The sequence below is a fragment of the Mytilus galloprovincialis genome, chromosome 3 (assembly GCF_965363235.1).
Source record: "Mytilus galloprovincialis chromosome 3, xbMytGall1.hap1.1, whole genome shotgun sequence".
Taxonomy (NCBI): domain Eukaryota; kingdom Metazoa; phylum Mollusca; class Bivalvia; order Mytilida; family Mytilidae; genus Mytilus; species Mytilus galloprovincialis.
The window spans coordinates 110,025,543-110,048,826 of NC_134840.1; the positions used below are offsets into that span (position 1 = coordinate 110,025,543).

At 31.6% G+C, this 23,284-nt stretch overlaps 1 protein-coding gene across 1 annotated transcript; it reads right to left on the minus strand.

Moving 5' to 3' along the window:
- Nucleotides 1-5,310: 5,310 nt before the first annotated feature.
- LOC143069764 (uncharacterized) lies at nucleotides 5,311-20,476 on the minus strand. The gene is made up of 8 exons (XM_076244534.1): nucleotides 20,346-20,476; nucleotides 19,533-19,604; nucleotides 18,725-18,812; nucleotides 15,582-15,733; nucleotides 14,655-14,867; nucleotides 13,931-14,053; nucleotides 10,163-10,323; nucleotides 5,311-5,447 (listed from the first exon to the last, which is right to left on the minus strand). The coding sequence occupies exons 2-7, from the start codon at nucleotides 19,595-19,597 to the stop codon at nucleotides 10,164-10,166; spliced, it is 801 nt and encodes a 266-aa protein (XP_076100649.1). The 5' UTR covers nucleotides 19,598-19,604; nucleotides 20,346-20,476; the 3' UTR covers nucleotides 5,311-5,447; nucleotide 10,163.
- Between the last annotated feature and the right edge of the window lie 2,808 nt (nucleotides 20,477-23,284).

The window sequence follows — 23,284 nt, forward strand, 5'->3', positions numbered from 1 at the left end:
GGCTCCCACAGGGTACCCCCCCCCCCTCAGGTCGCAAGGTTGCATTTAAATTCGTCGAGAGGTCGTTTTTAAGGGAAATGTAAAGGTCGCAGCTCGTTTTTCCCAACACAGAGGACGGAAGTCGGTTGGAGGTCGTTTTTTAACAAATTTTACAGGTCGCAGGTCGTTTTTAAAAGACCCTTAGGTCGGAAGTCGCCTCTAAAAAGCCCACGAGTCGCAGGTCGTTTTTGACCCTGCAGGAATTCTTGAAATGTTTGGCTCCTCAGAGGTGTACATCCTTAAATTGATATTCTTTACTTTTAGAATATATTTTTAAATATCTAAAAAGAAAAGCATCAAAATTGATACTTGTACTTTTTTCTTTAACAGGAAGTCTAAAATGAAGCATAAACATATGGTCCGACCTTACGCGTATGGTCCGACCGTACGTGTATGATCGGGATAATTAACACTCTGTTACAGTTTACTTTTAATACTTCTAAACTCTTTATATGGTATGACCGGTATGACCGTTCATCAAAAAAGACGCTATCATATAGGTAATTTTATTATTATATTACTATAAAAAGATAAGCTTAATAAAAATTAGAAGTTTCACATAGTAATTTTACCTACTTGTCAAAACTATTACAAACACATTTTATACCGATGATCATTACCGATGGTCATTTTTTTGTATTAATCGTTAACGTTTTGTCTGGTTTTCATGATTTTTGTAGTCCTCGTTTCACGTTTCCTCAGTTACACATAGTTGTCGTTTTAAAAGTGCACCAAAACCTGCTGAAGCTTTTCATATCTGTCGAAAATCAAGTTTGTTTTATAACATCACATTCATTTGTTGTTTTCTATTTTTGAACGTTTAATGTTCAACAGATAGTAACGTATGTACTCCGAATTTAACTGTCAGACCAGGAAGGCAAGGTGAAGATGAAAAGGTTATTGACATCTTGCCACATACATGTGTATATCATGTGCATGTGCATAAATAGTTTCCCTAAAAATATATTTCATATCATCTTGATTAAAAATCTAAAATAGGACTGGCAAAATAGCAAATCTCTATATAAATCGCTATTTTGCGAAATTGCCAGAGCAGGCAAAAAAGCACCAAGGAGGCTATTTTGCCAGAGCCGGTAAAATAGCACATAAGAGGCATAACTGCCTTAACAATTTGGGTATTTTTTGGCAAAATAAATTATCTTTTAACCAATGGTTTAGAAATCTGATGAACTTGATTTTTTTCACGTAAGGTCGTGATCTATTCTTATTCTTAAAACATTTTTGTATTCATATTTTTAATAATTCAGCTATGATCTATACCAACAGCTATTTACATGTCCAATTCAGTTTACTCCGGGATCTTTTTTGTTAGTTGCTATTGACTTTAAACTAACTATTGGTAACTGAGTACTCTAAGATCTGTACTTGTAATGTCCTTTTGTTGTTTGTGATGAGGGATGGATACATACCATGCCACTTCCAATCTGTGTTTATGTTTGATGTTTTTTCTGCTTGGTATCGATCTGATGACAGAGTTAAATATAGACCTTTTTCGTCTAATTTTTATAGTTTATGTAATGTTGAGCTCTATCAACAGTTAGGGGAGGGTTGACAGCTCAAAAACATGTTTAACCCGCCACGTTATGTATGTGACTGTCCCAAATCAAGAGCATCAAGTTCAGTGGATGTCGTTGGTTCATGACTTATATATTCGTTTTTCATAAATTGTCTTGTTATGAATTAGGCCATCTAGTTTTTTCAATTAAATTGTAACATATATTTAATGTGACTTGTCAGTACAATTTAAACCCAACTATACGGTATGGGTTTCTCATTGTCGAAGGCCGTACGATTGCCTATATAATTACATAACTTACATCTAAATTATTTTATCTTTGGTGGATAGTTGTATACGTCTCATTGGCAATTATACCTCATCTCCTTATTTTTATATTGTGTTTTTGCGGGATGTATTAACATGGTGATCCTACAACACCAAATGTTTACTAAATTGAATCATGATTTGAATAAAAATTGATAGAATGGATACCATTACCACGACAGTGAAAAGTTGAGTCATTAGCAAACTTTTCAATATGACAGCCAATATTTTCTAATAATTAATCAATCATGAACAAAATAAACAACAAAGGACCCAATAATGATCATTGAAGACCTCCAATTTCAGCAAGTTTAGAGAATGTCCAACACAAACCATCTGTGTTCCTCAAGAAAGATAAGATTCAAACCAACAAAGCGAACATTTTGAGATCAGCATAGTATCTTAATTTCTGACATAGCATATGATGATCCACCAAATCAAAAGCTTCCTTTAGATCTAAAAATACACCGGCAATTAGATCACCAGTATCAATATTTAAAATGCGGTTATCTATTAAATTCATTAGGGCTTTTTGGCACGAGTGATTAAAGCAAAAGTCTGATTGTGAATTTAAAATTTTAGAGAGCGTGGGTCATATGGAAATTGGTCGGTAATTTCCTGGTGTCATTTATCACAACTTATGAATAGAGGTATGTTTTACAAATTCTTTAAAGAAAGTAAAGACCCTCCAAACAATTATTTCCTTTGTTTGATTACGTATGTAATACAATTGGCCATTTTTTTCACAATTCTTTATTTTAGATCAATAAACCTTGAAAATGAGGTCAAGGTCAAGTGAAGCCTTTCAGACACAAATGCACTTCTCAAAATTATTCTACATACCAAATATAGTAGACTTATTTCTTTCCTTTATAAAGAAACTTGTCCAGTCAGACAATTATGAGGTCATAGTCATTGAACCCTGTAAGATCCATATTATCGTGGTGCAATCATTCTGTTGAGCAATTACAGTTGACCAGTATAACTCTCACTCTGAGAAACTCCTCTTCACGTGTCAAACTTGCAAGACAATCGCTGAACCTTAACATAAGGTCAAATACAGTTGAACCCTGTCTGACAGTTTGTATACTTGGAACAGATTTTGTATACCAAATAAAGCTGACTTGCTTGTATCAATGAAACTGAAATTAACATGTGGTGAAAATAACATATTCATAAGTTTTTTATCATGTTTATTAAACCATGAAATGATATTGAAGACTGAAATTCAGGCTTGAGGTAGCTCTTTATCTTATAACTTCTAAAATAGTAAAAGAAAAGTTCCAATGTCCCTCACCTTGCATATATTTTATCTAGTTGAAGGTTCAGGGGCAATTACAAAAAAAAATGTTTAAAATACCTTAGAGAAATGAAGTCTTTAGAGCAAATGCATTGCAATTTCTGATATTAATTTTTCCTTTGAGCATAACTCGTTTAAGATATTTAATTTGCATTGATTTTTGAAATTGTGAGAGACAATGCTGAAATAAACCTTTGATATAAGTTTCATAAAGATTTGGCAAGAATTGTTCACATGCACTAATGATGCAATTTTCCATATCATTAACACTTCCAAGGGCATAACTCTTTTAAAAATAATTGATATGCACTGATTTGCTGATATAATTCTACATTATAAGTTTTATAAACATCTGACAAGAATTGTAAACTAGTTGGATGCCCAGTATATCTATGTCCCCTGCAACACGTCGCACAGGGAACAAAAAAATCTTTACCAAGAGCACTCCATTGCCAAATAAGCATCCATAAGTCTCACATTCATATACTAAAGTTAAGGTGGCACCAATAAAACCTAAAAATAATGTCAAATTTTTATTAGTTTATCTTTTTTACAAAATAAATTCCATAATCTATACATGATTATTCCAACGACTCGATGGTTGTGATGATTGTAGCATCCAATAGTTTGTTATCACAAGAAACACTGTTAACAAGTCATATAAAATAGTTAATTGGCATCCATAATTAGTTCCTATGCACACTTTCTTTCTCTCTCTCTCATTCTAAAGATTGTTATTTAATCATTCAGTCTTTAATATACAAGTTTAACTTAAAATCACATAATAAAATATTTTAATCTTCCATACTATTTACATGAAGTTATCTTCACACATTATTCATCATGTATAAATATTGAGTAAAAAATTAAATTCATGTCACCAATGCCCTTCCATTTAAAATATTTCACTAACACATAAACAAACACACATACTTGCAAGCACATACACTCATTCACACATGAAATCACAAATATACTTAAAGTAAGAATATATTCCTTACTGTAGCAAATTACATGGTAAAACACACAAGATAGAAAAACCCCAAAAAATCTATTAAAAAGATTAATATGATGATGGACTATATTTCCTTGCAACAGATACAAGGAAGCTTTAAGGAAGCTTTAAAAAATTGTTTGTTTTCTAATTCAAAATAATAGACGATTTTTTAATTTGCAAAATCGTAGGAAAAAAAATTATGATAAGTTAAAATAAAGGTGGACAGCCCCAGATGAAAAGACATTGATCATGCTACCAATGCCACCAAACTATAGATAGAGAAACAAGGAATAGATCAAAATCATGAACCCAGTTGACAGGTTCTTCAGCTGTAATGTTGCTTCTAAAGCCTTCTATCAAGTAAAAAATATTTACAAATGCATTTTATAATTATCAATTTTCAACAAACTGGAATGGACATATTAGGTTGACTAGAAAAAAAATAACAGGGGTTTGAAATAAGATGTTTAACTTGACTGTTGCTTAAGAATTCAAATCATAAAACTAGGTCAAGAAGACCTCTAGTGTCCAGTAAAGACAATAATTGTTGGACATATTTTCTTATTGGATACAAAAATTGCCCATTAAAAATTTCCTCATATCTATAAAATGTATTTTTCCCCCCATAAAGATAATCTTTCTGTTATTTATTAACTGTCTGTTTCAATTTTAACTAGGCAATACCAGTAGCAAGTTAATAAAAAATACATTTCAGGAAGATTTTAAGACAAATAATAAAAATAATAAAAGAGAAAAAAATCACTCGACCAATTGTCAATAAATTTAAAGAGTTACTAAATCACAGAGTGGTACACAACCTACAAATATTTCTACCACTTTTATGCCTGGCAGATAGATTGACTTACAATGGGGAATGTTAAATATTAATATCCTGATTTTGCATCTAATTCAAACATCAAAATAACATAACAACAGGATGGTCAACTGAGATTTTTCATTTTAAATTATTAATTTTTCTTATTAAAATCAATGTATCATTCTTATTTAGCACACTGCTGAGTTTAATAATTTTACCCTTGCAAAGTATTTTCTAACACAGGATTCATTTTTTTTTAATTATCATGATTAAAATGAGGTGTGTTTCTTCAATTAGTCAGCATTGAACCCAATGATACAAATAACCAAAAGTTAAATTTCCTTTGATCGTATCCATCTCCATAGATAGGTTTTCATATTGTAAAGCCTCATTAGAAGTGCAGAATCTGTACATCAAATTAGATAATGTTGTTGATAAGCCAAACAGTGTCCTACAATAGAAAAATATTTAACATATTAAATTCAATAAAAGAACTACTGTATACCTCTACAATAATATGGAATATCAAAACTTTCTTTGTAATCAAAGCACCAAAGGCGCTGTAGGCAGTTAAATAAAAAAAGCAGAGGCAAACTTGGCAGAAGTTAAGACGAATATTGTTGAAAAATTGGTGAAAATATTATCTCGGCTATTTCTCAAGTATTGAATAATGTTTGTACCCTAAAATTTCACTATCCAATCCCGCCACTTTCAAAAGTTATGTCCAATTATTTATTTTAACATTTTTATTAGTTTTTATTGTTTTACATTTGTAATTCCTGGTCTTTTAAAGCTTACTATGCAGTATACATGTAGGTTTTGCTAATAGTTACAAGCTGCATGGAGGAATATACAACTGCTTACCAAATACCATTGACTTTTCATAAGTTGTCCTTTTTGAACAAACCTTTCGTTTTCTAGTTTGAATGGTTTTACACTAGTAATTCCTGGGCCCTTTATAGCTTGTTGTTCGGTGTGAGCCAAGAAATTAAAAGTGACAAAGTTTATCCAACTGCACACCAAATATCATAAATAACTGACCTAATCAAAAACTAATACATATTAGCCAATAGACCATGACAAAGGGGGTGGGCTAAATATTCTGGTAATGAGATATACCTACATAATTTTTGTATGTTCCTGTCCCAAGTCAGGAGCCTGTAATTCAGTAGCTGTCGTTTGTTTATGTGTTACATACCGTAGAAAGGGGTGTAAAGTCCGCGGTGTTTTACCCTGGAAATGAAATTGATGGATGTGGTGCGGACTATGCAGTACTATAGGATTTCATGACATTTTTTTCTGAGGTTTGGCCAAGTAAACAGAAACATCATGTGTTGTCAATGTTATAATGTATTCTAACTCTTTGTATTTTTTAGAAATAAAAGTATTCTGGACTACTCTTTGTTATTATTTTTAAATAAAATAAACAATCTAACAGTGTTGACTTAGTAATTTGCATAAAAATCAGCCTTTAATCGAATGTCCGCTTCGTTTCGGATTTGGTAAAATTTGTGTCATTGCATTTTAACACTGTACCTGAATCCTGAATATCAATAAAAGATGAACCCTTCAATGGTGAAACCATTATAGTCAAGATAAAACCTAGTGAAATCTTCCCAAGATCGATTTCGTTTAATGTTATTCACGTGTGTACAAGAAAACCACGATGCGCCATTTTGAATATTTGTGATTAAATTATCAAAAAATTTCGTATCCGACTTTTTGTGTTTAACTCTTAACTTGTCGACTTAAATAAATCAAGACCTAACATTTTTAAATTTTAAATTGTAACCATTAATACTGAAAGTGTAAACCTGAAAGAAGTGGAATTTTGTATACGAAACTTTATTTCCAGGTGAAAGGTCACATTGTACAGGTGTATCGTCTTACATGAATGAGTTTACAGGTTTGTGTGTAAAGCAATTAATTAACCATGTCAACTTTAGATTTTCCTCTAAGTTCAGTATTTTTGTGATTTTACTTTAAACTAAAACACGATGAAGGAAACCATCTTGAAATGACCTTAATTGACATCGACAAAATCTATAAATACGTATTCAAATGAGGTCCCGATTGAAATTGTAACGGCCCTGATCGAGTATAATGTTTGGGGGTTTACACGATACATAGCAAGTACGGAGAGACACGATGACAAATAATAACATCAGCTTGCATTAAATAATTAAATAAAATACATATCTTCATACAATGTAGAAATAAAATAATCAAGTATTCTTACAAATCCAAGACTTATACAGAGAGGAAGTAAGACAATGCTTTTAAATATTTACCTTTAGTAGGATGGAATCCCCCAAATTCAACGGCGTAATAGCCGCAAAATAATATCCATGCGCCATTCATGCTATTTGGCAAATTTTAATGCCTTCATTACAAACATTTTCGGCGATGAAATTATTCTTACAATAGTTCACTTACATCTTCTTCAAAAGCACAGACGATAAAAAGCTATGCTTAACTTTTTAATTAGCACTTTTTCAAATGGGGAACGTCAATTGTTTTGGGAAAATTGACGATCATTTAAGGTAATCTTACTTATATTTATTGTTTTTTATAACAAAAAGTGTGAAAAAAATGTCTAATTAGTTATAAAGAAACTACCAGACCTGCCAGATCAGAGCAATGGCACTTTTTCAAAAAATCCCAGGGGGGAACCCAAACCCAGGGTGCTCGCATAAGGCAGCTTAACTGCCTAAAAATAAAATGTTTAGTTCTTCATTCATGATTTAAAATCACATGTTGAATACATATCTATGAACTCTTTGAATAATCTAAATACTTGCGATAGTCTATAATCTCCTCTCAATATTCACACTACAATCTATAAACTACCTAAGGGGCAGGTCTAAATCAATTAAATAAAAAAGTAGGGTCATCGTTCATATACACTCACAATCTGCCTTTAAAAGAAGCATACATTTTGGTACATGCACTTTTTTCCTGTTGAACTAATAGGAGAAACAGAGGTAATATCGAAATAAAAAAAAAGAAGTAAATTACAAAAATCGCTCAAATTTTTACAATAGTTTAGTTTAAGAACAGCTTATTTGAAAATAAAAATAAAAAATATAGGTCACCGATGAGTTAAAAAAGATATTTCAATTTTAATGCCAAAAAATAGCATTTCTGCACCAAAGGGAGATAATTTGGAGCTTTTTCAATGATATATACATTTTTAAAGGCATCTAGGGCAAAACCAAATTGATTTGGTTTAATGATTTTTGTACCATATGATAAAGTAACAACTTCTCCCTTTATTAAGAGTATCACCATGGGTTTTGGTGTAAAGGACATTTAAGACACTGTATACTGCAAAGGCGGATTTAGAGGGTTTTTCAGGGGGCAAAGCCCCCACATTTGAGGAAAAAAATAGTTTATTATATAAGGTATCACTGAAGCATGACTGGAGTGGGCACCCTCTTAGGCAGTCAGTGGGCCCTCCCTTATGAAAGTTTCTGGATCTGCCACTGCAATGTACTGGTATAGATTTAATATGAAAATTTAGAATTAAGAAATAATTCATGGAAGCCATAGATTATTGGAAATTTACACATGGCTGGGCCGTGATATTCGAATTTTATCCTGAGCGTTAGCGAGGGATAAAAATAACGAATATCACGGCCCAGGCCATGTGTAAATTTCCAATAATCTATGGCTTCCATGAATTATTTCGATTCTAATAGGACAAATACGATCATTAAAAAACTGAAGCGAGGGTGGGTATGCTGTGTGTGCGGCTGTTCTTTTTTACTCCCTGTTAGATAAAGCTCGAACATTCTAATAAATCCGTAGCTTGCATGGATTATTTTGTGAACAACCGCCGAAAAAAAAATCTGTTTCATTCTCAAAACCAACAATTGCCATTTTAATTTACATGTTTTTCTCGTAAGCTACCGTAAAATCCAAAGTTGACATTTCGTAACTAAGGAGCCACCATGTTGACTTGCTGAAATCAGTAAATATGCGAATAATGCAATAGAATAGAAAATCAAACAAAACCTGTACCTTGAGAATCAATTTTAATACAATAGTAAACGAAATTTAAATGGTTCACGTAACAGAAAACTTTCAACTCTAGCGTTTTCATTTGTATGACGTCATGTTTTGAAATGACTTTGATAGCGCCAAATACATGAATCAACTTTCGCGGAATTTTATTTTATTTTTATTTTGTTGGTTTCTCCGAGCTGTTTTGCATTACTTCTTTTTATTAGGGACGACATCAAAAGATCGATGTAGGATAAAAAACTTAAATCACATAGTTTGGGGGTGGGGGGGTCAACATTGCTGCAAGTTTTGTTAATCTAAAATCGATTTTACATATATCCCTATTGGTCAATCAATTTTTCCCAAATTAAGTTAAGAAGGGGGGTGTGGGGGTCAGTGAAAAAAATATGTGAATTAAGTTTTGTATCCTTCATTGAACTTTTGATGTCATCCCTTATGCATCCGAATAAGAATAAAAGTGATTTTGTCTTTTTTAATTGCAATTTTTAAAACAATAAAATCGGCAAAGGGTTTGCAAATAGGTTTCAATACATGTGGATTTATGTAGGAAGTATATTGTAACAGCCATTATTATGTACATCTCGGAGTCTGCACTAAGTATAGATATATCGAGAATTTTATCACAGTGTTGTTTACAAAGCGAAAGAATCACGTCATATTAGAATAGTAAATAAAACCAGGACAGGTTCAAACCGAAAGATTTTGAATGCAGAGAAAACTGTGCACCTTTTTATCAGTATGACTTTTTATCAGATGACAATTCGGTTACTAAAAAAATCTAGACTAAAATAAGTTGTCGGTACTTCAATTCAGTGACAGACCTTCAATGCTGACCTGTTCTAATAACTGTGATTCTGAAAGAGGATTTGGCGATTCAGAATACCATTTTGAGACTTTTTCAAGTTGCACTTTTAAACTAATCATTTTGCATATACAAAACGTCTTTGTTATGAGGAACCTAAATATTAATCTGATAAAAAATAAATTGAAAGGTATAATTCTGTTCAGTTTGCAAAATATATAGGACATTTTGCTCTTGAGTGCTATTGTCACTGAGAAAGGGACAGTATAGAGAATAATCAATACACAACACACTAATCAATACACAACACACATGGAGAATTAACTATGTGTATTTACCTCACTGAGAAGTTTCTTCTCTCCTTTTTGAACCACCTATATTTAGTCTTCTGTTCTTTCTAACCTTTTCTTCAGCAAATTTTGCTTGCTTTATATTGTCTTCTTTTGTTTCCTTTATTTTCTTGGCACGCATCATCATGTACATGTGACCTAATTCTTTACTGTAAAATATACAAATCATGTAACCTTTTGTTAATTGTGTAAATTAGTATATTAAAAGTAGCAAGCAGCACTTCCAGAAATCGCATTAATCAATATTAAATTGATGATCATACATTTAATAGTCTTTCAAAAAATGTTATCTGCCATTCTCTTCTTTTTATGTTGGCGTTTGCTTTTGTTGTATTTTAGTATTCCCGTCGTTCTTTTGGTTGCCTCTTATATTTGACGTTTCCCTCAGTTTTAATTTGTTACCCAGATTTGTTTTAGCTTAATTGAAATATGACTTTTGAATAGTGGCATACCTTTATTGGACCTCTAGAGGTCTTTTGGTAATTTTTGTCATTGGGTTGCTGTCTCATTGGTTTATAGTCCACAGTCCTTCTCACCTTATAATATCTGTGTTTACAGTATTGATATCATCCTAAATTTACCAATACACAGACAAAGACTACTGGTAATACAGTATATTCAGAAATTTTTGCATTCCTTTATTATTGCAATTTCTAAAGAATAAAAAGAAATACAAGTTTAATTTTTTCAATTTTAAGAATAAGCTTCATAGTTATATATGAATCATATATCAGAATGTGACTTCTTACTATTGAGGTACTTATGTAATCACAGTAATTACAAACAGCTGCACCATGAACATTGTCTAAGAATAAAGTTCAAAAACTTTTCAATGTCATATTAGAAATATATATAAAAAAAACTAAAGGGAGGGGATTTTCATAAACAATTCACCAAAGCTTCATGAAAACTGTTGAAAGCATTTTTGAGTTATTATCCGAAAATTAGAAAATTACTCTTTTTTTAAAGAATAAATCCCATAACTTGGAAACGTAAAGTCTAAAATTTATCAAACTAGAAAGGAAGATAACGTCAATATATATAACGTGAAGGTACCCAAATTGCACCTATTTTGACAGTTTTTTCACCTATGTTTTTTTATGATAAAGACAAAAATGTCCATTCTGTTTTTATTTTGTAGCCGTATCCTTCTTTATTATATAGGTATACCAATTTGATTTTTAATTCATATGGAATCATACAAAAATTGGTCTAAACTGACCTCCAAACCATCAATTATTCTGGATGAGGAGTACCCAAATTGCATCCATGCTTAAATTCGCATCATCAAAAGTCAAATAACAGAGCTTTTGTTTAATTTCTTCAAATATTTTGAACAATTGGATATTAGTCCATGCTTACTCTTCATTTTTTTTAAATGGATAGTTGTAACATATTGTATTTGATCATTTTAAAAAGATGCAGGCCTCTACAATAACTTTTTTTTCAACTTGTCCAGCAGGACAAGTACAAACCAAAACTTACTTGTCCGAATGAAATTGTAACTTGTCCAAAAAAAATCTTAATAATAACCTTTTTTGCATTTCAAGTTGATTCAAGGAACAAAATGAATTAAAAAAACATTGAACAGAACTTGATTTATATCCTTTGAAATACTTTAAAAAAATATGAGCCATGAACAACTGAATTTAGTTGTGTCACAGGACTTAGGTTCTAGTTTTTATCAATGCTAAAGTCTCATCATACTTTGCACATGAGGCACCATCTGATTGGCCTCTAAATGTACACTCATTGGATTTTTATCCTATTTTTTTAAAAGTTGAAAAAAGTTTATTCAAATGCAATCAATAAAAAGAATTTGAGGTATGATTGTCAATGAGACAAAAGACCAAATAACAACTATAGGTCACTGCATTGCAAGTATTGTTTTTTCTACATAAAGATCAAACATGATTTGATGATTTTTATGGTAAATAATAAATTTCCTCATTCTTATTTAAAAAATACGGTATGGACATTGGTATTAGTTATTATAAAGCAACAAAATAAGGTAGGAAAAGAGGTTCTGATTTGTCTTGGTCCAGAAATGTCTACTGCCTTGCCAAACTGTATATTAATCATGTCTATGAAATATGTCTCCTTCGGTGCCCAGCTGTCTATTAAACTTGGAGCCGAATCATTTCCGAGCTGGTGACGAACTGTCTTTTAAAGTTACCTTATCTAAAAAGTGCATGGTTGAATGGGATGTCAAGACTGGTTTCCGAGAAAAGTGTGTTTTTTACCTGTTAAAAGTACTTGACAAAGAACCAGTTTTAAATTATCGATTGCAAGTCTGAGGGGTCTTGAGAAATAAAAAGTTTCAATTAGTTTCAGTTTAAAAAGGAAAGATGTCAAACAAATCTTCTTTTCTTGTTTATTGTTAATAATTATACTTTGTTCATCAAAGTTGGATTAAAATTTATTTTCTGCAGAATGATTCTAGTTGTCCCATTGGGCAAGCTTGGTATAGCTTTTACTTGTCCGACCTTTTTTACCTCTGGTACCGGACAATCGGACAAGCGTTATTGTCAAGGCCTGAGATGACGTTTTGATGACGTCGCATAGCGACATTTCAGTACATTTTGCTTTTTCAATAAACACTTCATCTATTGATAAATACTGTGAACGTTTTGTGCATATCTAAATATTTTTACCCATATTGAAAGATGTGCATAGTATCAAATCATAAAAATACAAATTGTGTAGTCTCTAGGAAATCTTGTAAGATGTCCGCTGCTATTTTTGCTAAATAGGTGCAATTTGGGTACTCGGTGCAATTTGGGTACCGTTACGTTAAACATTTCACAAAAGTTCCATGCAAATTGATAAAAACATTTTTGAGTTAGTGTCAGAAAACTAGAAAATCACCATTTTTTTAATGAATAAAACCCCATAACTCGTTAACATAAAATTAAAAGTTTATAAAAACAAAAAGGAGCTCACATCAATATATATAAACAATTCACCAAGTTTAATGCAAATCGGTTAAAGCATTTTTGAGTTAATGTCAAGCATATTGACGGCAGACAGACAAACTGACAACTGTATACCATAATAATCCCATAAATTGGCGTATAAAAACCTAACAATAATTTCTGAATTTACAGTATTGAATTCAATGGTAATTTTACACAGTTGTATTCAGTCTATTTTTACAATTACATGATATATTACAGTTAGATATATATACACTTCAATTATTCTGATTTACTCAGCTTGATAACACATAGATGCCAACCCCCTTTTGACACAATCAGTAACAAACTATCAAATTTTCCGTATTTTTGAAAAGTTTTCAGTAATCATTCATAAACGTGCATTTACCAATCAAAATTACTGACGAGTGGTTGCAAAGTGATGTACACTAAAATTTGTCATTTAACATGTTGTCTGTAGTATGTTTTCCATTCATTAATTGTTCAGATGTTCTCGACTCAAACATTTTTGTTTTATCAAGGAGAAGTAGAGAAAGGGGGAAAGCTACTTAATAAAATGCAAGTTTGACTCTTCGGAAGTCAATTAGTTACCCAACAATAGGTTGATAACTCCCGAGAAACCGGAAGCATTACATTGGCGTTTCCTAAATACTGGACCCGGACGGAAAAGTATTGATAAAAATCCGCGTTTTACAAAATTGAACGTCGATGATTGGGAATCCGTAACTATTCGACTTTGACCGTAAAAGCGTAGTTTAAATCGCAAAATCGGAAAAACTACGGAAAAATCGTAATAGTTGGCATCTATGATAACACTTACTCTTGTTGGTCCTTATAATGGTTCATGAATGCTTCTTTTTCATGACTCATGGCCTTTTGACTTGGATGAACATATCTCTGTTGTGGTGGAATTTCAGAAAACTTTCTTTTCGTCATCTCAGAACTTGAAAGGAAAAATAAAATTCAATAAATTATGAATTTGATTAAAAATATCATTGATAATTATTTTTTTGATGAATTCTGATATGAATGTATATATATTATATTGTATTCTTGGGAACTGCTTTTAGAAATAAGATTGTATAGATTTTCATGCAACATTGTTGGCCATTTTTATGTCCCCACTGTAGGCAAAGGGAGCATTGAGTGTTAGCCTTAACTGTCTGTCCCATTTTCGTCTCTTTGCAGCTTCAGCATGTGCAGGGGCATTCTTGTCCTCATGCACAGTCTTTATTCAATCAATGTGTTTAAATCTCAATATTTACTGTGTTTTGTGCAAAATAGTTAAATATCTTATTTTTTGTTTATCATGAAATTTCCATTTTATTTCTTGTGATGTCGTTGCATATACATTTGTACTCCTATTTTTTTTTATAATAAAACAGTAAACCCACACATTTTTTTTTTAAAGCAGGGGTATTATTAGTATCTTATGAATAATAATAAATCAACAGTTATTGCTCTCACTGCATCATCTTGTCTGCACTCTACCTTCTAACTTAAAAGTTTTCATTTCAAAACTTAAAATATTGGCCGTAACTTACTACACAACAAAGAGGGCAAAAACTGCTGCACATATGTAAAATGCCACAATATATTTTCCAACACTTCTGTCTATCTTAGGTCCGGCAGCAGAGCGGGATTCTTTCTCCATCTCTTCCACTTGCTTTATAAAATCAGCTTTATCAATCTTCACATTAAAGTGTCTCTCAAAGTTTTGATGTTGAAGATCATGTTCATCTTCAAGAGATCTGTTTCTTTAAAAATTAAATTAGAAAGGATAAACATATATATAACACCATGCACAGAAAGCTGGATACCAAACAAGTCAGATAAAATTTAAGCATCACCAAAAGTGATTAAATATTTCTGGTTTACACAAGGAGATTAAGGATGTTTGCTTGTCATGTTTTGGAATTTTGTCAGATTTTCGGAATCCTGTACATGTGGTTTTATCCATTTGAATGCCTTAAAAAATTTTGCCCATTGACCCCAATTTTTTTCTTTTTATGAATCATTTGCATGTACAACTATAAGTCATTTGTTAAAGTTTAATCAAATCTTATTTATTTTCTAATAGTTTTTGAGAACTTTAACTTGTCAATGATAAAGCTATGAAAAATCAAGACAGAATATTTTCCCGCCAAAATTTCAATGACTAATATCTCGAAAACAAGCACATTGACCTCTACATATTTTTTGCTTTTTTGATTCCTTATTTAATCCCCTATCAATATATATATACCGATACTAGTTTTATAAAAAGTTATTTATTTTGAAATTGAGTAGCGAACTTATGGTAATAAGCATTTTGTATAAGTTTCATAACATTTGGTTGAGGCAAACTCAAGTTAGAGAATGGAAACCAATTTTGGTACGTACACACAGACGAACAAGGGTAAAACTTAATGCCCCCTACGCTACGACAGGGGCATAAAAAAGGGGGTACGTTTGAATTTACTTGGTCATACCTTGTCTTATGTCGATGGTATATGAATGCCATGTTAAGGTCTTTGTCATATTGTTCTCGTGAATCTTCTTTGAGCAGTGTACCGTATGCATCTTTTAATTCAACAAACTTGTCGTGTGTTTTTGGATCATCTTGATTCACATCAGGATGTAGCTAATAAACATAATAGCGAAAAAGATTAAAACTCAACAAAGAATCAGATTTTTTTCAATGAAGAATTAACAATCCTCAATAAACATTAGTTCTCACAGAAAAGTCTTTGAATATCTTTTTTTATGCAAAAAGTTAAAACTTCTTAATTGAACTGATTTTATGGATGATTTTTTTTTAGATTTAAATCACTTTCAGCATTTATTATAGCCTATTAAGTGGCAGCCAGTTTTTACCATTAGAGGAAGCCACAGTGCCGGAGGAGTACTACGCCTTTCAACTGAATGACTTGTCAATCAAGATCAAATTAAGATTAACAAACCTGCTATGTGTTGGGGTTCAAACTCACAGCCTCAGTATTGATAGGCTAGGTAACAAAACTACTCAGCCAACTCGGCCATTGAGACCTCCCCAATTTTATGAGCAACTGTCTTCTTACATTTTCCTAATTCAATATGGATAAGTAGGCAGAGTAAACTATGACCCATCTGCTCTTAGCACACAACAGTGTTAAACCTGCTCATTTTATTCATTAAATAAATTTGTAAGGGTTCCGCAGAACCCAGTGCCTTGCCTACTTTTCCTGTCCATTGTACACTTAACAAAAATGAGGAAAAAAATTAATAAATTATTCCTCTTGATACTATCTTTTGATTGTAAGAAGCTACTGTCCAAGTTTGGTAAAAATCCTGGATAGTTAATGAATCTTATAAATGTTTTAAAAACTTGGAACTGCAGACTGTATGTAATGTTAAATGGGGCTTAAATTAAAATATTGTTTGTTTGCCCTTTACCGACCAACCCTATAAATTCGTTCTGCTTAAAATCTTTTATTTGTATTTACCAGCAAGATTTTATTTTATTTTATTTTTTCGTTCCTACCAAAAATCTTATATTTGTATTTCCCACTCAAAACTTTTTTACCGGAATCCTCCGGTTATATCTTTCCTGTATAAGGTCTAGTCTGTTTGGATCAATAGATTGTTTGACATGAACACTTGCATTCAGAGTTTCAAAGCATTTGTTTGAAATCGATGTTGAAAGCTGAAATCATGATATGACGAACATTACTCTGTGTCTTTTTACTTGAAGAGCAGGGTTCATTCAAAAAAGGTTGGTCCAATACAAAATTATCAACGTGTGTACAAAATATTTTGTAAAATGATGTTGTATCCCCCTATGAAGCCAGGGATGGCCTTCAGTGATCCGTAGATCAGGATGATTATGTTAACGATGCCTTCGACCAGCATTGATATACATGTATTATTTATATCTGACATGAACCAAAGGTCTGTAAAGTGTACAATATTTGGCAGTAAATTCGCCAAGTTTTTCAACTCTCTAGGGACTTTTTCTACTAGTTATGTATGTCTTCCCAGACATATTTTACGAGGATAAAGTTATCTCTTACAGATAACCTTTAGATCGAGGTAAGTGTACACAGTACGTAGTACAGAATATTAGTGCAAGTTAAAACTCATAAAAGTTCCAGGCATATAAACGTTGAAAATATACCGCACAGCCCTATATCAGTCAGGGGACTTACTTAAATAAGTGATTTTCTAAATCACTGATTCAAGTATCATTATTTCCATAAAGGTTGGAAGTTAGAGTTGTCTTTCTTTAATAATCACCTATTTAAGTAGTACAAATTAATCACTAGAAGAAGTGATTTAATATTAGTGTAGCTTTAAATATAGAATACTAATGATCCAGGGACTAATTATGTTTCTAAACTTATCAGAACCAACATCTGTGTTGTCTAGGATGACCAGGTCATTTCAGGTGATGACCTTGTACTGAATCTAGGATAATGACATAAAAATCACTTGTTTAAGTATCAGACCTCAATTTCCTTCCCAAAAATCACTTCTTTAAGTATCATTCTTTTAATAACCCCCACTAATTTCAACACCCACGAACAGTGAAATTTTTATCACGAACAGTAGAATTTTATTACATAATCTGAAAGATGAAACCTTGAACTTCACAGGAAAAATACTCCCACTGCTGTGAAAAATCTTTTAAGAGAGTATCAGTTCATTATGTAAAGCCATTATTATAGCATTTTTTCAACTAAAATAGAATTTTCAGGTAAATGATTACATCAAAGGCATAAACCTTGATACTTAAAAGAAGCAAAAAGTGCATATTTTTTAATTTTACTAATTAAAAGATGTTATTTAAACCTATGTGTTTAAAATTTTGAAAAAACTACAAAATCCCAATTTGTGACAAAACCTCGAATTTGCTACTCAAATAAGTGATTTAAAAATCACTTATTTCAGTAAGTCCCCTGACTGTATATATATTTTGATATTTGAAAACAAATAGTAGTGCATATGAATTAATTTCACATTCTAAATGTTCTACATGATAATTTTTATTCAAAACTTCCTGGGACTATTTTACTAATAGTCCCAGAAACTAATTAGCAAAAGCATACTTAAACAAAAGCAATACAAACAAAAATTACATCATGCAGATTTTGTTTCTATAAAATAAAATATTATACCTACCTGCCTACCCATGACAAAAAATGTACCAAGCTAATATATTTTTTGGGAAAGAAAAATAAAATATTTTACCTACCTACCTACCCTATTTCAAAACATAGGGTCGGAAAAGGGCAAACAAACAATATTTTAATTTAGGCCTGAAAAAAAACCAAGTTCATTTATAAGTAAAATACAAATAAAACAGATTTTTTTTCTTCGAAATTTACTTCTGGATACTATCTTTTGAACTTAAACAAGCTTCTGTCCAAGTTTGGTAGTTATCCAGGATAGTTTAAGAAAGTTATTAAAATTTCAAAAACTTTAACCACAGAGTGAATATTTGTGGACACCACCATAGAAGACAACGGAATGAAGGATCGCAATGTCTCGCTTTTTCGACTTAAGTCAAAGGCTCGACAATAAGGATTCTTCTTCTACGTGTGATCACTTAAATCTTACACTCCAAAGCATTGAATTTACCAGCATATCGTATTACCTCTAAGGACCTCTTCTTATATGCCTTTTTAATCTCATCTTTTGAAGCATCTGGTTTTACTCCAAGAATTTCATAATGGGTTAAATGCCTTTAAAAAAGAAATAATTAACTACAGTTGTTATTTTCACAAGTAAAAAAAAAGTTGTTTCCCTTTAAATCATACATTCTTCAAGTTACCATGATTACGGCTGAGGCTTTTTGTTTAACTCCACTGTAATCAGTACAAAAAAAATTCAAATCCCTCTCTAGCAAGGAGGAGTTTATATACAGGAGCGTCATTTATCCATTGAATTTGAAAGATAGTAAATAAATCCTTAAATTGCTTCAAAATCACTTAAAAGCATTAGGATCATGAGGATTATAGTTTGGTAGCTTTAGTGTAAAAATATCATGTGAAACTTGATTTTTTTTTACCACAAATACATGGTTTACTACTTAAATGTACATGTAGACCAAAAAATAGAATGTCCTACACTCAAACTCTTCAATGTTCAATGTTTCAATACATGCAATATGGTAATGTTTGGCATGTTGGGGAAAAAACATAATTTGGTATATTTAAATTTTTGTAAATGCTCACATTACAACATGTACTTCAATTAACATGTCCTTTTTCAGGTTTTTCATGTTTTTGGTCTGTTTGGTCTCTAGTGGACAGGTGGATGGTTGTCTCATTGGCAAGCATCCTAAATCTCCTTATTCATATATATGTGTCTATTTTAAATTAATATAAGTTTTCAAGTTGATGTGACTATAACCATGATAATGCCCACTTTCATAGGTCATGTAGGTGGTTACAATAAATTACCTGACTGACTGCAAAGACCAGATTGTTAGCTTCAAGCATTTCCCAAGAGTGAAACATTTGAGCATTATTCACCTGTAATGCAAAGCAAAAATTAAACTACAAAAAACACAAGCCATGGAAGACATCTCTGAAAGACAATTTTGAAAGTCTTACAAATATTTTTTGTAAAATTAAGATAATCATGATAATTGCAGGCATGCTTAGTTGAGATTGAAAATTCAGAATAATGTCATGGTGTAAATATCTTTAACAAGCATGATAAGCATATCAGATTGGGTCTGACTGGGATTCCAGAAAAGAGAACATACTATAGACACACTAAAAAAAAATTAAAAATATTTAATAATAAAATTGTTGTTTGAAGAATTTTAAAGAATAATAATGTTTTTTTTAACATGTTTTAACAGATAAAAGGGGTATATTTGTTTGACAGATATTGAAGTAGTATAGTAGTACATGTAAGAGAAATCCTATGCATGTTTCAAAGCACTTTAATGCTATGTTTTAATGATGTTTTCTGGTATTTTCCAGTTATTTTGCCCCTACATTCCCTATTCAATATGATCAAACTTACCCTTACCATGACAGGGTCTATTATTTGGGACCTCTGGAAAGTCATGATAAGGATGTGTTGGCAAATCATGATAAATTTAACCAAATTATTATGAACTGAAAGGTTGCTGAAAATTTCTGTTCGAGACATGGAGGGCCGACAGAAATGTGCATGTAATTTTGGGTTCATGAGTGGAATGCATAAGAGACGTTCAGAAACAGAAGTTACTGTAGGACCAGAGTATTTTAAAATCAAATTACTTTATTTAACCAGATGTTCAAGTCATGATATTGTAGTTAACCCTAAACCCAGCCTAAATATTGTTTTGTCCTCTGCTGGTCTATGTTACGAAACCGCACCGACCAAACTACGGCTGTCGTAAAACAAGAATGAATGTGTTATAAACCAAAAAGTTTGAAACAATATATATGTAACAACGTACCCTTTTACCCTGATGTTATATATGTAACAACGTACCCTTTTACCCTAATGTTATGAAGGTCTAAATATAGCACACTTATTCGGAACTGAATAATGACGTAAATGAGGGTTCCGAATAAGTGTGCTTTATTAAGACCTTCATTACATCAGGATAAAAGGGTACGTTGTTACATAGACATATTATTATAATTGGAAGTCCGGGATTTCCCTTAGTTGAGTCAGTCACTACACGGTTATAATCCAATCAAACGTCACCACATTAATGAGCGACCAAAATTACTCAAGCTCAGGATTGTTATATACAAAGTAACATATACACACAAAATTCCTTAAAGAATCATTTACACGATTATAAAACACCAAAGGCACACGAAAGCACGAAAGAGAGTACCTGTAGTGTGTGAAAAAAAAACGGAAATAAGAACGAAACGAAACGAAATAAATCAATGACGTAAAATTGAACAATAAAAAACAAAATGATACAAATAATTTAAGAGTGGATGCATGGTCACTCAATATTTCCTCAAATATGATTTGCTAATTAATACTTTACCAAAAAGTAGATTTTAAGGGACGAATATTTGATATTCTGGGGAGGAGGATTTTGAAAATAAGTAACCCAGCCTTGATAATCACAAAAATAAATTGTTTGTTCTGTGGTAGTTTGAAAATAAATTACATGACTTGCAATGTATTGAAAATAAATGACTCAGCAGGTCTAATCGAAAGTATGAGATGGCACCAGATTCTTCATCTTTCCCCCCAAAAAAATCGGGAAACACTTCCCAAATCTTTTAATAATAAAAGTATAAATATTATTAAGTTAGTTATAATTGAAATTTCTACAAATTTGTTTCATTTTAAATAACTTGATTTATATTTTCTCAGGAACAATTACCTAACTTTTATTACAGGACCGTAACTACATTGAGGCAAATGCCTAATGTAGGAAATTGGAAAACAAAACGCGTCTCCATATCAGTTTGTGTTCACGTCGAGTGCCTTGCAAGAAGCAAGTTATGTTCTCCCTAAGACGTAACCCCTGATTTTTCGGGATCAATGTTTCTTATTTATTTGTCTTTTGTTCATTGATTGTCCTTCTGTATTCTGTAAGTGTTGCATTCCTGTTGTAATTTAGTAATTTTGTTATTAACTTGATCACAAGTTTAAAAAAACAGAAGCCACAGACTTAACTATGTGGATTACATTTTTGCTTTATCATTCATATTGGTCTTTTGATGGAACTAGGAACTTAATTCTTACACTGAATCTATACGTTTTGCTTTGAGACCAAAATATTGTCAAAAATTGCATTTTCAGATTAAGAAAGGGTCTGGGGAACACACAGAAAGCATGATTTTGCATCATTTGTTCTATATCTATTGCCTCGTAGAACATATATTGAACTCGCAAGCTCGTGCAATATAAAATTCTACTCGGGACAATATTCCCCAATATTCATGCAATAACCCTATATTATGAGATAGAATTTTGATATTAAATATGGAATAGGTTTTATGATAGACTTTAAATGGTTACCATTGAACTTGTTTCAGTTTAAAAAGGTGTATTAAGGATTTAATTTGCAGGTCGGCGGGGGTGGGGTGGGGATGTGATTAAATTTAAAGATTCCATACACCATGACCATCTGTATTTAAAATTCTTAAAAAAATTTGGGTTGACAGCTCAATAAACCATATACCAAATAATTTTGTAATTTTTAAGAACAGTTTATAATATAGAAAAAGGGCACGTTTTATGACAATCAAAGTTGATTTTACAAAGTTATAGAAAATAGACAAGCTTTAAAAAGATTTAAGATCTTAAAATCGCCTTACACCAAAACTATATATATCTGCAAATTGTGAACCATGTGAACCAGAGTATATTCAGGGGTATTTTTTACCAGGGACTTTCTATACTTCAGTACTTAAGTACTTCCATACTTAAGTATAGAAAGTCCCTGTTTCTAGTAATATAAATTGCATTAACCTTCAAAATACCATTCAGCAAACTTAGATCTAAAAAAAAGTCTAACATGATCAAATTGTCAATTGCCCTTTTAAGTTATTTTTTTGTTAAAATTCTAGTTGAGTAGCTCAAGTTAATTAGTTGCGATTAATAGGGGATATAGGGGATACGTTTTGGGGTCCCCAAAATAGGTTTTTAACATATTTTATTGTGACTGAGTCCGATTATTGAGTCATAGTCAGAAATGTCGTTTAGTAACACAATCTTTAAATGATTTCTTATGATTACAATTATGCGTATTGTCCAAAAAGACCTTTTTATTGTGTAGGAAAGAAAGTCCCAACCAAAATCGGTCTATAAACATTTGGTGAATAAGACGTTTTGTTGTAATTTAAGAAAATTTGCTATGAATGTTTATATCGGCATAATGGAGTTCTAATGAAGTTACATATAACAAAAAACGCTCAACGTGAATACAGAGAGAATGATATAAAACCGAACAACGGAGACACAAAGGATGTAGTAAAACAATATACAAGCCAAGGGGAAATCTTGAATGAAAGTTGATATCAATTCTTTTAGAATGATCTACGAATCGACAAGTCATCATTTGTGTATTGGATGTTTGACGTCATCAGAACCATATTTTTTTTCGACTTTACTAAAATATACATTTTTCTTATAACATAAAGGAACAAGGATATTTTTTTCAAGCCGAAAGTCGTATTTATTTTTTCATTGATTTTCATGGAAACCAAAAGTTCTTATTTTTGTAAAAAAAAAAACA

Coding starts and splice junctions, on each gene's coding strand:
- LOC143069764 (XM_076244534.1), bottom strand. CDS start 19,597: ATGCTCAAATGTTTCACTCTTGGGAAATGCTTGAAGCTAACAATCTGG. Junction 14,054..14,654: donor TTTGCCCTCTTTGTTGTGTA/GTAAGTTACGGC, acceptor TTTCCTTTCAAG/TTCTGAGATGACGAAAAGAA. Junction 10,324..13,930: donor CATTATAAGGACCAACAAGA/GTAAGTGTTATC, acceptor TATATTTTACAG/TAAAGAATTAGGTCACATGT.